The 13,843-nt window shown below is 44.4% G+C and overlaps 1 protein-coding gene across 1 annotated transcript in view; it reads left to right on the forward strand.

Annotated features, from left to right (window-relative positions):
* LOC124612957 (probable cytochrome P450 301a1, mitochondrial) overlaps positions 1–13,843 on the forward strand; it is a 284,020-nt gene that overhangs the window by 260,970 nt on the left and 9,207 nt on the right. Inside the window, exon 9 of the mRNA XM_047141477.1 lies at positions 9,162–9,334. Within this exon, the coding sequence (XP_046997433.1) occupies positions 9,162–9,334 (173 nt within the window). The remainder of the gene's footprint in view (positions 1–9,161; positions 9,335–13,843) is intronic.

Raw genomic sequence — 13,843 nt, forward strand, 5'->3', positions numbered from 1 at the left:
CATGTAAAGCCATGTGTACTCTCCTAAAGTGGAAATATTGAACTACCACCAGACATTCATGGCATGCTCATACTCTGCATCCGTTATGGCATCGCCTGTAAGGTTGCTGGAGAATGCAGTTATGTCAGTTAGCCTGGTTTTGTTGAGTTTCGCCATACTATCCGCATACTCACATAGGAAAACCCCCTTCGTAGTCACAAGTTGCAACTTTTCATCGTCAGAAAATGCAGCCTGAGTGAAATGCATTTCCCCCGAGGTAGAGTTCCAACGAGTTTCTGGAGCAGTACCTGCATAAAACGTAGCGTATCAAGGAAGCGGAGCATAATTCTTGGAGAATGAAATGTATTTCTCGACACTCTCAAGTAGGACACTGACCCGATTTTTCTCCCAACCGAAATCAGCCGAGTGCTCAAATAGAAAGTGAGCCTCATACCTGCTTAAATTATGAAAGGAAATGGGTATGTGTCTAGGAAGCTGGTACTTCAAATTGCACGTGTTGTGAGCTGCACCACAGAACTTCCTCATGACAGTGGTCCCTAAGAGGAGTTTCCACTTTTCTGCCTAACGCAAGCCCACAAATATGACAATCAACCATGTTATTATGCAAATCTTCATTCTCCTTCGATCTGGTCGTGGAACGTTGCCGCTGTAAAGCTGATCAACCTCCTGTGAAAAGTTTTTGAGCTCAGTGAGCAGCAAAACTGCAGAATTATCCCCGACGTAACATTGTAGCTGCTAAGACTGGAATCATAGGACAATACAATTTGTTATGCTGCCGCGTATGGTACGTTTTTTCTGTAAAGGTGGTATGGTGAGGCAGTAGGGTCGTGTTCACAACAGGTCACGGGAGTGAGGAGGCATTCAAAGTCGGCACACACTATAAACAGGCATTGCTCTTGGTGGTGAGCACTCTGGAACTTTATGAATTCGTTTTCCTCAGTAGGCATAATAACACCTACCGGGTCCTTGGAAGCATAGTCTACTATATGCCCCACTAATAACTAGTCAGAGGAGAATTAATTCAGTTACCCTAAGCAAATATGCTTTTTACACGTACATTTATTCAATTGGCTGTAAAGGAGTTGGGACATATCTTTGATCCAAACATAATGGTAATTATCACCTTCCAAGAAGAGCAGCATGTTTACATGCAACTCACGTTCACTGGCAAATTTTGAGAAATGGAGGGGCCCCACGACAATATGCTTGTCTTGCTTGTCTGACTCGCTTTTCTTCTCCAGGCCATAAACATGAACCGATATGCCAGTACTGGATCTTGACAGGGAAATAGGCACCATCGAAGTTATAACACCCATGAACATTATCACCTATGTGGTATGTACTTGGACACTGGATGATCTCTGTAATTGTAGTTTCTTTCACAAGCCAGGATTGATCATGCAAAGCCTGATCCTTTCTATTTTCGATATTAATGGATGCCTGATTATTAGCTACATCTTTAGGGACCTTGATATAGCTAGACCCACCATTTACTGGATCTTAGACATGCGTATGGATTTCCAGGTGTAGTAGTTGGCTGAGTGCTTTAGATGACCCTCTGACTTCCATCTCAGAAAACCGGCCAGTATAGCACTCAAGAAGGCTTTACAAATCCATTCGCCGATTGATGTGCTCCGCGTTACCACGCCATCCCCACCAGAGACAATGAAGAGTTGTCTCTTAGCACCAGACTCAACTTTGGGGGGGGGGGGGGGGAGAGGGGTGCGATAATTCGATGCAAAGCACCACACTGCATTTAATGGCGGGATACCGCGGATTATTGCCCTCCAACAGGGCCATGGTACCCTCCTCCCGGCTTCTCGATCCTGGTGAATGAGATTCGCTCCTCAAAAGCATCTGCAATCACCAAGTACTCTAACTCCCATATTGTATCACTGACCTGATGTCCTTCATTAAAGGATGGGACAGGGAACTGCCACTAGCCATGGGTTCACTATCATTAATATTAATACTACTACTACCAGCTTGAGGCAATGGCCTTGCCGCAGTGGATACACCGGTTCCTGTCAGATCACCGAAGTTAAGCGCTGTTGGGCGTGGCCAGCACTTGGATGGGTGGCCACCATGAGGTGTTGCCATTTTTTGGGGTGCACTCAGCCTTGTGATGGCAACTAAGGAGCTACTTGAGTGACTAGTAATGGCTCCGGTCAAGGAAAACCAACATAACGACCGGGAGAGCGATGTGCTGACGACATGCCTCACTTCGCCACATCCTCACCTGAGGATGACACGGCGGTCGGATGGTCCCGATGGGCCACTTGTGGCCTGAAGATGGAATACTATACTACTAGGTTGAGTTGTCCACCCAGTGGATGACTGGGCTGACGTGGCAGTCTGCAGTGCCATACACCTGGGTGTGACACGGTTGCAGTTGCATAGTACCTGCTGTTGGTGGGTGGGTGGAGCCATGAGTGAGGCCAGTTGGACCAGCGGGGCCTAGCTGCAGGTGGGGCATAGTGAATAACTCTGGGCCGAGGCTGCGGGTTCACCGCAGAATTAGCCTGTCCATCACCAATTTCTGAGGCGTCGGCAGTCGTCTGTTGCTGCTGCCCACCTCAACAGATGACCAAGCACAGAGGAGAAGGGGGTGGGGACCCAGCGATGGCTGACTCCATGATGCACAGGTCCAGGAGGGTTGAACCTCAGCCAATAGCTTCATGGTGATTGGCACGACGCACGGCTCCACTTGTCGTACTGGACCTCTAATAGCAGTGCACCGTGCCCCAAAACCTGCCACACGCACTATGGCCATCTGATGCTTCATCTCTGTGAAAAAAATAATAAGCATTGCGTTATAGAACATGTTTAAATAATTATAAATAGATCGATATGGAAGTATGAATGATAATAATAAGAAGAAGAATATGAAAGCTATAATAATAGTCACCTTCTTCGTTCCCAGACCACAGTTCAGACACAGCAGCCATCCCTTAGTTGGGAATTTTGGGATCGTAGTCCCTGTCTGCCACAAACTGTGCATCGATAAATGCCTCAAGCTGAAAGTGCGCATTTAAATAATCGAGCCGATCCAAATCACTTGTAGCAAAAAAGAAAAGAAGATTAGAATTAGACAAAATACATGTGCACAAAAATGTACTTACATATCGATGGAATCTAATCTTACGCAGGAGAGATGGCTCCTCCTGGCGAAAAACACCATCCTCTAATTTAGAGGGCTGCGCTGCACCCTTTCCTGATGCATCTACAACAACAACAATGAAGTATACGTTATATTACGCTATTATCGCACACTCGAGATATTACGAAAACGCAAAACACATTTCATACTCACTTCTTTGAGCTGACAGGGTCGGATTTCCCCTTCCCAGCGCATCATCCAGCGTGTCCAGCACCTCATCAACAAGTGCTGAAATGAGGAGAAAACAAATTCACTTCCACGCATGCGCAGAGAAGTTCTGTATTGTAAATGGGGTTTCACATACTAAATAACACTCATATGAAAGTAATAATTTACGGGGGACCTCGTTCAGGCGAGGGCGCTTCCACTCCCCGCTGCATTTGGCTGAAGATCTCTTCATGATAATTGTGAATAAGACAACAAAACGCAGACAGATGGACTGGCTGACTGTATTGGAGTGAAGGAGAACACAAGGATGCTAGGATTGAAATAGAATGCCGAGCTTCCTCTCACGTCACCAAGACGTTAACCAATGGGCGTTGAGTTTCATGGGGTGAGCCCACTAGCAACCCTGGCGGCTGGAGCCTCAACCAGCCAGATGCGTCCAAAACCTCAAAGAGACCTGACTCTCTGATAATTTATGGATTTACAGCGATAGAATTCATATTATGAGTAACGATACTATTTCGAATACACGCTGGATGATATTGAATTCAGCCTCTGGATCTGGAGTCATTATGTGTATTCCATTAATTAACCACACTGTATTTTCATCTCAGTGCATTCATCAGATATTTCCATCAGAAATTTCAGCTGCAGGGAATGCAATTAGAGCTCTGAACACTTTAGAAACAGTCTAGCAAATAGTGGGCTTTGTAGCTCCATTAAGGAAGCGAGTATTTTGCACAACCTTACTTGATGCGAGAATGTTTTCAACACTTATCGTGCAGTTGATGAGATATTGCAACTCCTTCAAAGTCTGCAAGCTTTGTGATTTTCCACAGTGAATGTTATATAAGAGAAATTCTACCGTATGTTGCTGGTATTAACACTAGCTTTGTTTTACCTAGTGTTTCTTACATTTAGCTTAGCTTCATAAACACTGAAGCAAATTATTTACAGTCTTCATATGATAAAAAACGGAGAATTACTAGTTAGGAAAGGTGTACAGTGGAAAAGATGAATTTCAAGTAGCGCTATTGGTGGAATCGACGGCTTATATGACCGCTCAAAGTTTAGTAAATTATTCTACCATGATGCTGGAAAATTTTTATGTGGAATTTCTCGAAATGTATAGTTATAACTAAATGTATACATCTACATCTACGTGATTACTCTGCTATTCACAATAAAGTGCCTGGCAGAGGGTTCAATGAACCACTTTCAAGCTGTCTCTCTACCGTTCCACTTTGGAACGGCATGTGGGAAAAACGAGCACTTAAATTTTTCTGTGTGAGCCCTGATTTCTCTTATTTTATCGTGTTGATCATTTCGTCCTATGTAGTGGGTGCCAACAGAATGTTTTCGAAATTGGAGGAGAAAACTTGTGATTGAAATTTCATGAGAAGATCCCGTCGCAACGAAAAACGCCTTTGTTTTAATGATTGCCACTTCAATTCACGTATCATGTCTGTGACACTATCTCCCCTATTTCGCGATAATACAAAGCGACCTGCCCTTCTTTGTACTTTTTCGATGTCATCCGTCAGTCCCACTTGATGTGGATCCCACAGCGCCCATCAATACTCCAGAATAGGTCGGAAAAGCGTAGTGTAAGCAGTCTCTTTAGTAGAACTGTTGCACATTCTAAGTGTTCTACCAACGAATCGCAATCTTTGGTTTGCTCTATCCACAATATTATCTATGTGATCGTTCCAGTTTAGGTTATTTGTAATTGTGGTCCCTAAGTATTTAGTTGAATTTACAGCCTTCAGATTTGTGTGACTTCTCGCGTAATCGAAATTTAGCTGATTTCTTTTAGTACTCATATGAATAACTTCACACTTTTCCTTATTCAGGGTCAATTGCCACTTTTCGCACCATACAGTTATCTTATTTAAATCATTTCGAAAGTCGTTTTGATCATCTGAAGACTTTACAAGACGGTAAATGACAGCATCATCTGCAAACAATCTAAGACGGCTACTAAGATTGTCTCCTACTTCGTTAATATAGATCAGGAACAATAGAGGGCCTATAACACTTCCTTAGGGAACGCTGGACATTACTTCTGTTTTACTCGATGACTTTCTGTCTATTACTACGAACTGTGACCTTTCTGACAGGAAATCAAGAATCTAGTCGTACAACTGAGGCAATTGCTCCGTAGGCACGCAGTTTGGTTAGGAGACGCTTGTGAGGAACGGTGTGCACACGTTTGTACTAAAGTGTTGTATGTTTCGAACTCTTCAGAGCTGGAGTTGAATATCTAGTGGGTTTAATACATATTTTTCAACATCTTGTTATGTCTGGGAATGTTTCTCACAGGTGAATATCATTTTACTTGAGTGATAGAATGATACGTCAAGAAAATAATAAAGTGATGAACGATAGAGGGAAAGACATAGCCCACTGTAAATAATTATTTTCTCGTTCTGCCACACATCTAGCAGGATGCTGGAAAAAATTTTTCTCGAAATGCATAGTTATAGCTTTTGCACTGAAGTGTTATATGTTTTGAAGTCTTTAGAGTTGGAGTTAAATATCTAACATGTTTAATAGATTCCTTTCATTGTCTTTCAATATTTCGATAAGTTGAGACCCATATGTGAAGAGCTTTGAAGGAACTCCTTGTTCATTGCTGTTAAGAACACCTGTGAATGTTCCGTAGCAGCGCATTGCCTTTGTTTATGTCATTCCTGTTTTGGGAAAGATAAACATCTCAATCCTTTTAAGGAGCTCGCGATGCTTTTGTTGTCGCTGTTACCTGTTATGAAAGCATTCTCAGACTCCCACAGGCGGTCGGACGCCCAGGTGTTTGTGTTGTGGCGCTGGGGGGCTGGGAGTGGGCGAATGTTTTGTTCTTACAGATAGCAGCGCGGTCAGACGTCTGGCTGCCTGAGAGGGGATGGGGGCCAGCGACACGTGCTCTGCAAATGTCAAAACACATGCCGTGCAGCGCGATCCATCGGCGGCCCCTTGCCTGACTGAACTGCACGATCAGGTGACCTATCGTGGCGCCCCCTAGCGGCGAACTCGCGATCTAGCTCAGTTGTTTGGTCTGCTGGATAAGAGGCAGTTGGCTCTTGTGGGGTGGGAGCCGAGACAGATGTTTCCATGCGTTACGCATGTTTAATCCAAAGCATTTATGTGCACGACCGTATTCTTCTTCTTCATATGTTCAAACATAAATGCTCGCTTCCATCACGTAGGAGGCTATGGGTGCAGTCCTCAGCTGTATGCTTACAGGTAACATGGCTGTTAAACTCCTCCCAGTCAGACACCAATAGCTCTTTGATAGAACACGTGCTCCTTCTACACTGACAGCTCAACAAGCACTGATATCTCAGCCTCTTGTGGAGGTAACACCAGACTAAGCCAATACTGCTGTAGGTAGAAAATGAATTTAAACAAATTAGAGCAAATTTAAACAAATTTATACAAATTTAAACAAATTATATTCGAATTGAATGACATAATAAGCAGTCTCTAGTGGGGACGACACCATACTAACTCCCCTCAGCTGCAGGAGTAAGCTCTTAGAGCAAAATTCCCTCCTAAATTCGAAATTTCTGCCCATTTCCCAAGATGATGACGCACCATCATGCAAAAAAGTCGGAAACAGAGGACAGGGCACTGCCAGGTGGCCCATAGAAGTACATAATTCAATTTACCGCCAAAATTCAAACTTTCCGCCAGTTGGGGGGTGGCACTTTCCCACTATCTTGCATAACGGTACACGCATCATCAGCTGTCACCGCCGCCATCTTGGATTACGTCATGTGCTGTTGCCAAGCCTACAGGCCGCCATCTTGGATGACGCCATTGCTCCGATCTTGGATACATCTGGCAATGATGGAGAGTGGGGTGGCACCCCTGTTGTTCTACTACTCCCTACAAGTAATTATTTACACATGCTCCAGAACTCTGCAACTTTTCCTCTTAGTTGTTGATTGGTATGAGGCAAGCGCTTCTGTGGGTTGCCAGTACTGACCAAGAAACAAGTAAACATTCGCCCTGTCACGATTCCTCTATACATGCAGGCTACGATATTCTTTCTCCACTCCTCACATTCCCTGGAGCCAAACTGTCTTCTTTCCACAGAAGCATGACTGGAAGAAAGACTACATGTAGGCAATGGTATTGATTATTATATGGAAACTTTTCGAGAGCTGTCGGTCATGGAATCTGAACTATCAATAATGCTTCACAGGATTAATACTTATAACAGCGATAAGTGAAGAAATATACGTGAGATACAAGCGGTCGATAAGGAAACCGCAAGGGTAAAAGAATTGTTATATGCGAAAATCTGAGAAATATGGGAGAGATGGTCACCTTATATATCTCCGACGTCCAAATGGGCATAATCATTGGCTTTTGGGCCAAGGGTGCAAGCATTTCCAAAACGACTAAGTTTGTAAACTGTTCACATGTCGGTCTGGTTAAAGTATACTGTGCTTGGAAAAATGGTGCTCTCCGAAACTGGCACTGACCCAACTGTGGTGTGCCAGGGGCCATAGATGACAGGGGTGAACAACTGCTCTGGAGATGTGACCAGGTGAATAGACGTGCAGTTTTTGAGCAACTGACCGCCCACATGAACCAAGGGGCTACTAACATTGTATCGTGAAAGACCATTCTGTGAATGTTGCTGCTTAGGGGCCTCCACAGCAGACGCCTGGTTCTGGCACCCATGCTGACTGCTATTCACCAGTGACAAAGGTGGGAATTTGCAGGCCAGGACCACTACTACATATCCACTGACTGGCTACATGTGGCCTTTACTGATAATTCATGTTTTATGCGCCATCGAACACATGGCCGTTTGCATGCACAGCATGAAACTTCTAAAAGTAAACATCCTGCAACAATCGTTGGAAGGGCACATGCCAGAGGGGGGATACTTACAGTCTGGGGAATGTTTTCGTGGCATTCCCTGGGTGATCGCGTCGTTCTGGAAGGCACAGTCTATAACACAACTATGCACCTATCCTTGGGGATCATGTATACCCCTATATGCAGTTTGTTTTTCCTCGACACGATGGCATCTACTAGCAGGACAATGCGACATGTCACACAACTCACAGTGCACGGTTTAAACAGCACTGGGATCAGCTTACTGCACTCTCCTGGCCCCAAACTCCTCGGACTTAGGTGGCGCAGTGGTTAGCACACTGGACTCGCATTCGGGAGGACGACGGTTCAATCCCGTCTCCAGCCATCCTGATTTAGGTTTTCCGTGATTTCCCTAAATCGTTTCAGGTAAATGCCGGGATGGTTCCTTTGAAAGGGCACGGCCGATTTCCTTCCCAATCCTTCCCTAACCCGAGCTTGCGCTCCGTCTCTAATGACCTCGTTGTCGACGGGACGTTAAACACTAACCACCACCACCACCACCACCACCACCTCCTCGGACTTAAACCGAATCGAAAAGCCGGGGGGGTCACCTCGCGAGCTGTTAACGCGATGAATCCTCAACCGAGAAACCTAGTGCAGCTGGCCATGACATTAGCGTCGTTATGGCTCCACATCCCTGTTGGTGCCTTCCAGAACATCATTCACTCTCTTCCCGTACCTCTCACAGCAGTCTGCAGTGTAAAATGTGGTTATTCAAGCTTTCGGCAGGAGGTCTCATTATTCTGAGTGCGCGGTGTGTATGTAACTTTAATTTCTTAAGTTGCTTTTCCGAACTCTGTGGCCACTGCTAAAATCGATATTGCCTATCTCATGACAAATAATTCTGCGTCTACTGTGTGTTGTGTTGAATAGCTCAGCGTTAGCAGAGAGCCAGAGTGGACATGTGAGTAGATATTCGTTGAGGGAGTGACGACGTTTTCAGACGGCGAACTCTGCTGCTACGGCGCTGTACTTCCTGAGCAAAAACCAGAGGGTCCAGGAGAAGCTGTACCAGGAGCTGAGGGCGCAGCTGCCGGACTCCGCCTCTCAGCCGCTCACTGCCGACAAGATGGAGGCCTGCAAGTATCTCAAAGCTTGCGTCAAGGAGTCGATGAGGTGAGCAGTTGGGACATGTTATCTGTGTCGGTATTTTATGTATACACACACACGCGCGCGCACACACACACACACACACACACACACACAGAGAGAGAGAGAGAGAGAGAGAGAGAGAGAGAGAGAGAGGGGAAATTCATATTTAAAAATATGAACCCGATTTAATTAATTTCTGTTTCATGAAATATAAATTGGACATGAATAACCTGCATAAAGATGGAAAAAGAGAGTTCTAAAATTTACAAAACGGGTTATAAGTGTACAATTTGTCCCGTACCTGCTGCACGGCCGGCCGGGGTGGCCGAGCGGTTCTAGCCGCTACAGTCTCGAACCGTTTGACCGCTACGGTCGCAGGTTCGAATCCTGCCTCGGGCATGGATGTGTGTTATGTCCTTAGGTTCGTTAGGTTTAAGTAGTTCTAAGTTCTAGGGGCTGATGACCTAAGTCCCATAGTGCTCAGAGCCATTTTTTTGAACCTGCTGCACTGCAAACATCTAAGTTCTAACCAAAATTGACAGACTAACGTGGTCGGCTCGTTCTTCGTCTTTTGTAGAGACATCCTAATTAAATCAACACCTGTCTGCTTACCTGCTCACCTGCTAGGTGGCAGAATGGGAGCTGAAGTGTCGTCTGCACTGAAATTTCCGACATACTTCTTTCGAACTCAGGAACCCATTAAGCCTTATGCTCCATCATAGCCATCTTACAACTGACGTTGACAAGCTGTCTAATGGCGTGAGCACTGTAGGAGTAGTTTTTTAAGCATCTGTCTGTGCCCTAGCAGTGTTAACCGATGCTTCGAATACTTTACTTCCCAACAGTGCAAAAATTATTCATATGCTATTTACATTTGCTGACATGAGAATTAATTAAACTGGTCCATCATTTTGAATAACCTTCTTAATTTTCATGGCAGAAATTAGCAGAATTTATTCTGTACACCCCAAGCACTGAGTTACGGAGTAAATGTATTTTCAAGCAGCTTGTAGTGTGTCTGGACAATGGGGATTGGTCTGGAGACACTGGTAGAAGATACTTGGCATAACACGTAACGACAGTGATTCAGTGTTATTTCACTTACTTGTGCTTTCAAAGCTCAGAACAGCAGAGATGGGAGCGAGGTGGCAGTCCATGTGTATCTATGGTCTCAGCTAATAAACTCCACTGAGCAGTGATTAATGTTGCAGTGTAACTGCAGAAATGCTAAACAACCTGTCCCGTATCTTATTTATTGTTTACACTGGTTGCTACATCAATTCAATTTATGTATTTATTCTCTCTACGATATAAGTAAATCGAAGTGCAATTGCAGACTGTGTCATTTAGGAACCTCAAAATCCTAATCAACTCAGATCAGTGCCTTGGTCTGTTTCATTAGATAAATACACAAATATCACTATGCTACTGGTACATAGTAACTATAAAAACTGTGAAACGTTAGAATTTATAGATAGTGTCGTAGATAAGTTTCTCAGATTAACGATTGATTTGGCTGAGTATGAGAAAAATCATTGAGAGGACTATATAACAAAACACAATAGTTTGTAACTCGAATTTAGTTTATAATTAACACATTATGTAGCCTGTCAGTCTACCAGGGTTCCCTTCCAAAATTTTCATCGCCATTATGACTGGAACCACAAACGGCTTTCAGGGGCATGAATGTACGGCAGGGGCTCACTAAAGTAAACACTATGAGATATTCGAAATAATGTGGAAATGTTTTTTTTTATTTTTTTAACTAGACACACCATATTATTCCTTACGCAATCAAGAACATGAGAAATCACAATAATAATGGTGTTGGTTGCACCGCAATACGTCAATTACATCCTGAGAAATTGCAACGCGATGTTCACATGTGAAATGAACAAAATGCGCCGCTACTGCACTTCCCTTGATACAAGCGTGACCCGCGCGTTGCTCGTACTGCGATGCGACAAACGCTGTGCTTACATATTGCTGTGTACACTGTTAGAGCGTGGCCTGGGAAACATGCTGATGCCCAGTCACCCATAATGAAAACAAGGACACGGTTTATTCGTGCATGCTTTATTGAACTTTTCGACAGTACTACAATGGACATAAATGGTGACGAAATGCCGATAACCTCCGACCAGATTAAACAAAATTAATAGCTGTCGAAGGATGGCCCAGAGGGATACATGCTATTTGTACATAGTCGTACATCACTTACACAATGGTACGTTCCATGTACATTACATGTCACTGAACATCTTTAATGACTGCGACACTATTGAACCACTGCAGATGGTGCAACGTATACATAAACGTACATTAGTGCCAGAAAAACGAACATACATCTTCTCCATAATGCACAAAATGTACGCCGATGTGCAATCACACGTTTCACAGCCAAAGTGCTACAACGGATGTTCTAAGAGATCACCGATTACTTGGCAACACTGCTGTGCGCGCTTCATCACGGATCCACTCTCGTTTTTCTGTGTTTGTAATGTTATTGCAGCGCAAGCAGCGGTAATAAGGGCTTTCACATCACATCTCTCACATGTCTCCAGTACTGGAAATCCCTGAATGCGACTGCGCCATCCAATCCAGCGATGTGGGAATTGTTGGTTTAGCGGCTGTCGTGCCACTATGGCATTATGCGCAGGGCATCCTTCATGTTGATACCTCATAATTTTATGCAAATGAAGGGGTAGGTCTTCCATCAATGCAAGTAAGGTACATAGCAGGAACAGCTCGTACTGTCGCCCGTTAAAGAGTGCCGTCGATGAAATGTGGGCAATTGATGTGGTATCCTACAAATCCACACCATACATTGACATTCCACTGGCGTTTATGTTCAACCCGGCGAATCTAGTGTGGGTTTTCTGGTGACTTGTAGTGCATTTTCTGTCAGCTGACGTTCCCATCGTTTGTAAACGTGGCCTCGTCGGTAACCAGTACCTTTACTCTTAAAATCGTGGCCTTGCCACAGAACTCACTGACAATATTCCACGCAATTGTGAACGTCATCCCCAGGGAGGCCTTGATTTAGCGTCACGTGATACGGGTGGTATCTATGCCTGTGCAAAATACGCATCATGCTTGTTTGAGGGATTCCCATCTGTCTCTCCATTTCACGAATACCTGCATGAGGATTTATAGCGGCGGGCGCCAGAAGAGCTACCTCTGCTGCTTCCTGTCTCTGCTCCGGATCCACGATCATGGAGACAATCGGCCTGTCGCGCGTCGGATGGCTATTAGGGTACCGCTGGGCATATACCTGTGCCGCACATGTGCCATTTTTGTGACATTCTCCGTACAGAAATATCATGTCAACCATTTCCTCATTTGTGAATAACATATCGAATGACTAGACAGTATGGACAGGTAAATTAATATCACGATTACAGCACACTAATTAAGGTGTACAGTACACCGATGCCATACATCTGTACATACTTCCATACAGAATAACATACTTCGTAGTGAGCCGTTCCCACAAAAAGCACCGATTGCGCCCCATTCCTCTACACAACTGCAGAAGCGAAAGGTTGAACCAGGCGGTGGAATGTGGCGGCGTACACCGGTTGCTAATGTTTTGTAGTCTGTACGTAGATAACTACAAGCAAGTGGGACACCGTTATGAACATAACAATGATTGTGGCAGGAATCCCTGTTATTACCTTCGGCCCTCGTGACAACAGTGGAAGTAAGAATACTAAGTCAATCACATTGCGACTGCGAGCAACGTGCAGAACACTCTTGCATCTCGGGAAGTGCAATAGCACAGCGTTTCGTCCATTTCACGCGTCAGCTTCGCGTTCCAATTATACAGGGTGGTCCATTGATCGTGGCCGGGCCAAATATCTCATGAAATAAGCATCAAACGAAAAAACTACAAAAAACGAAACTCGTCTAGCTTGAAGGGGGAATCCAGATGGCGCTATGGTTGGCACGCTAGATGGCACTGCCATAGGTCAAACGGATATCAACTGCGTTTTTTAAAATAGGAACCCCCATTTTTATTACATATTCGTGTAGTACGTAAAGAAATATGAATGTTTTAGTTGGACCACTTTTTTTCTCTTTGTGATAGATGGCGCTGTAATAGTCACAAACATATGGCTCACAATTTTAGACGAACATTTGGTAACAGGTGAGTTTTTTAAATTAAAATACAGAACGTAGATACGTTTGAACATTTTATTCCGGTTGTTCTAATGTGATACATGTACCTTTGTGAATTTATCATTTCTGAAAACGCTTGCTGTTACAGCGTGATTACCACATTAATGCAATAAATGCTCAAAACGATGTCCGTCAACCTCAATGCATTTGGCAATACGTGTAACGATGCTTTCCGTACTGTTCGCACACGCATTGACAATGCGCTGACGCATGTTGTCAGGCGCTGTGGGTGGATCACGATAGCAAATATCCTTCAACTTTCCCCGCAGAAAGAAATCCGAAGCCGTCAGATCCGGTGAACGTGCGGGCCATGGTATGGTGCTTCGACGACCAATCCACCTGTCATGAAAT

The sequence above is a fragment of the Schistocerca americana genome, chromosome 4 (assembly GCF_021461395.2).
Source record: "Schistocerca americana isolate TAMUIC-IGC-003095 chromosome 4, iqSchAmer2.1, whole genome shotgun sequence".
Taxonomy (NCBI): domain Eukaryota; kingdom Metazoa; phylum Arthropoda; class Insecta; order Orthoptera; family Acrididae; genus Schistocerca; species Schistocerca americana.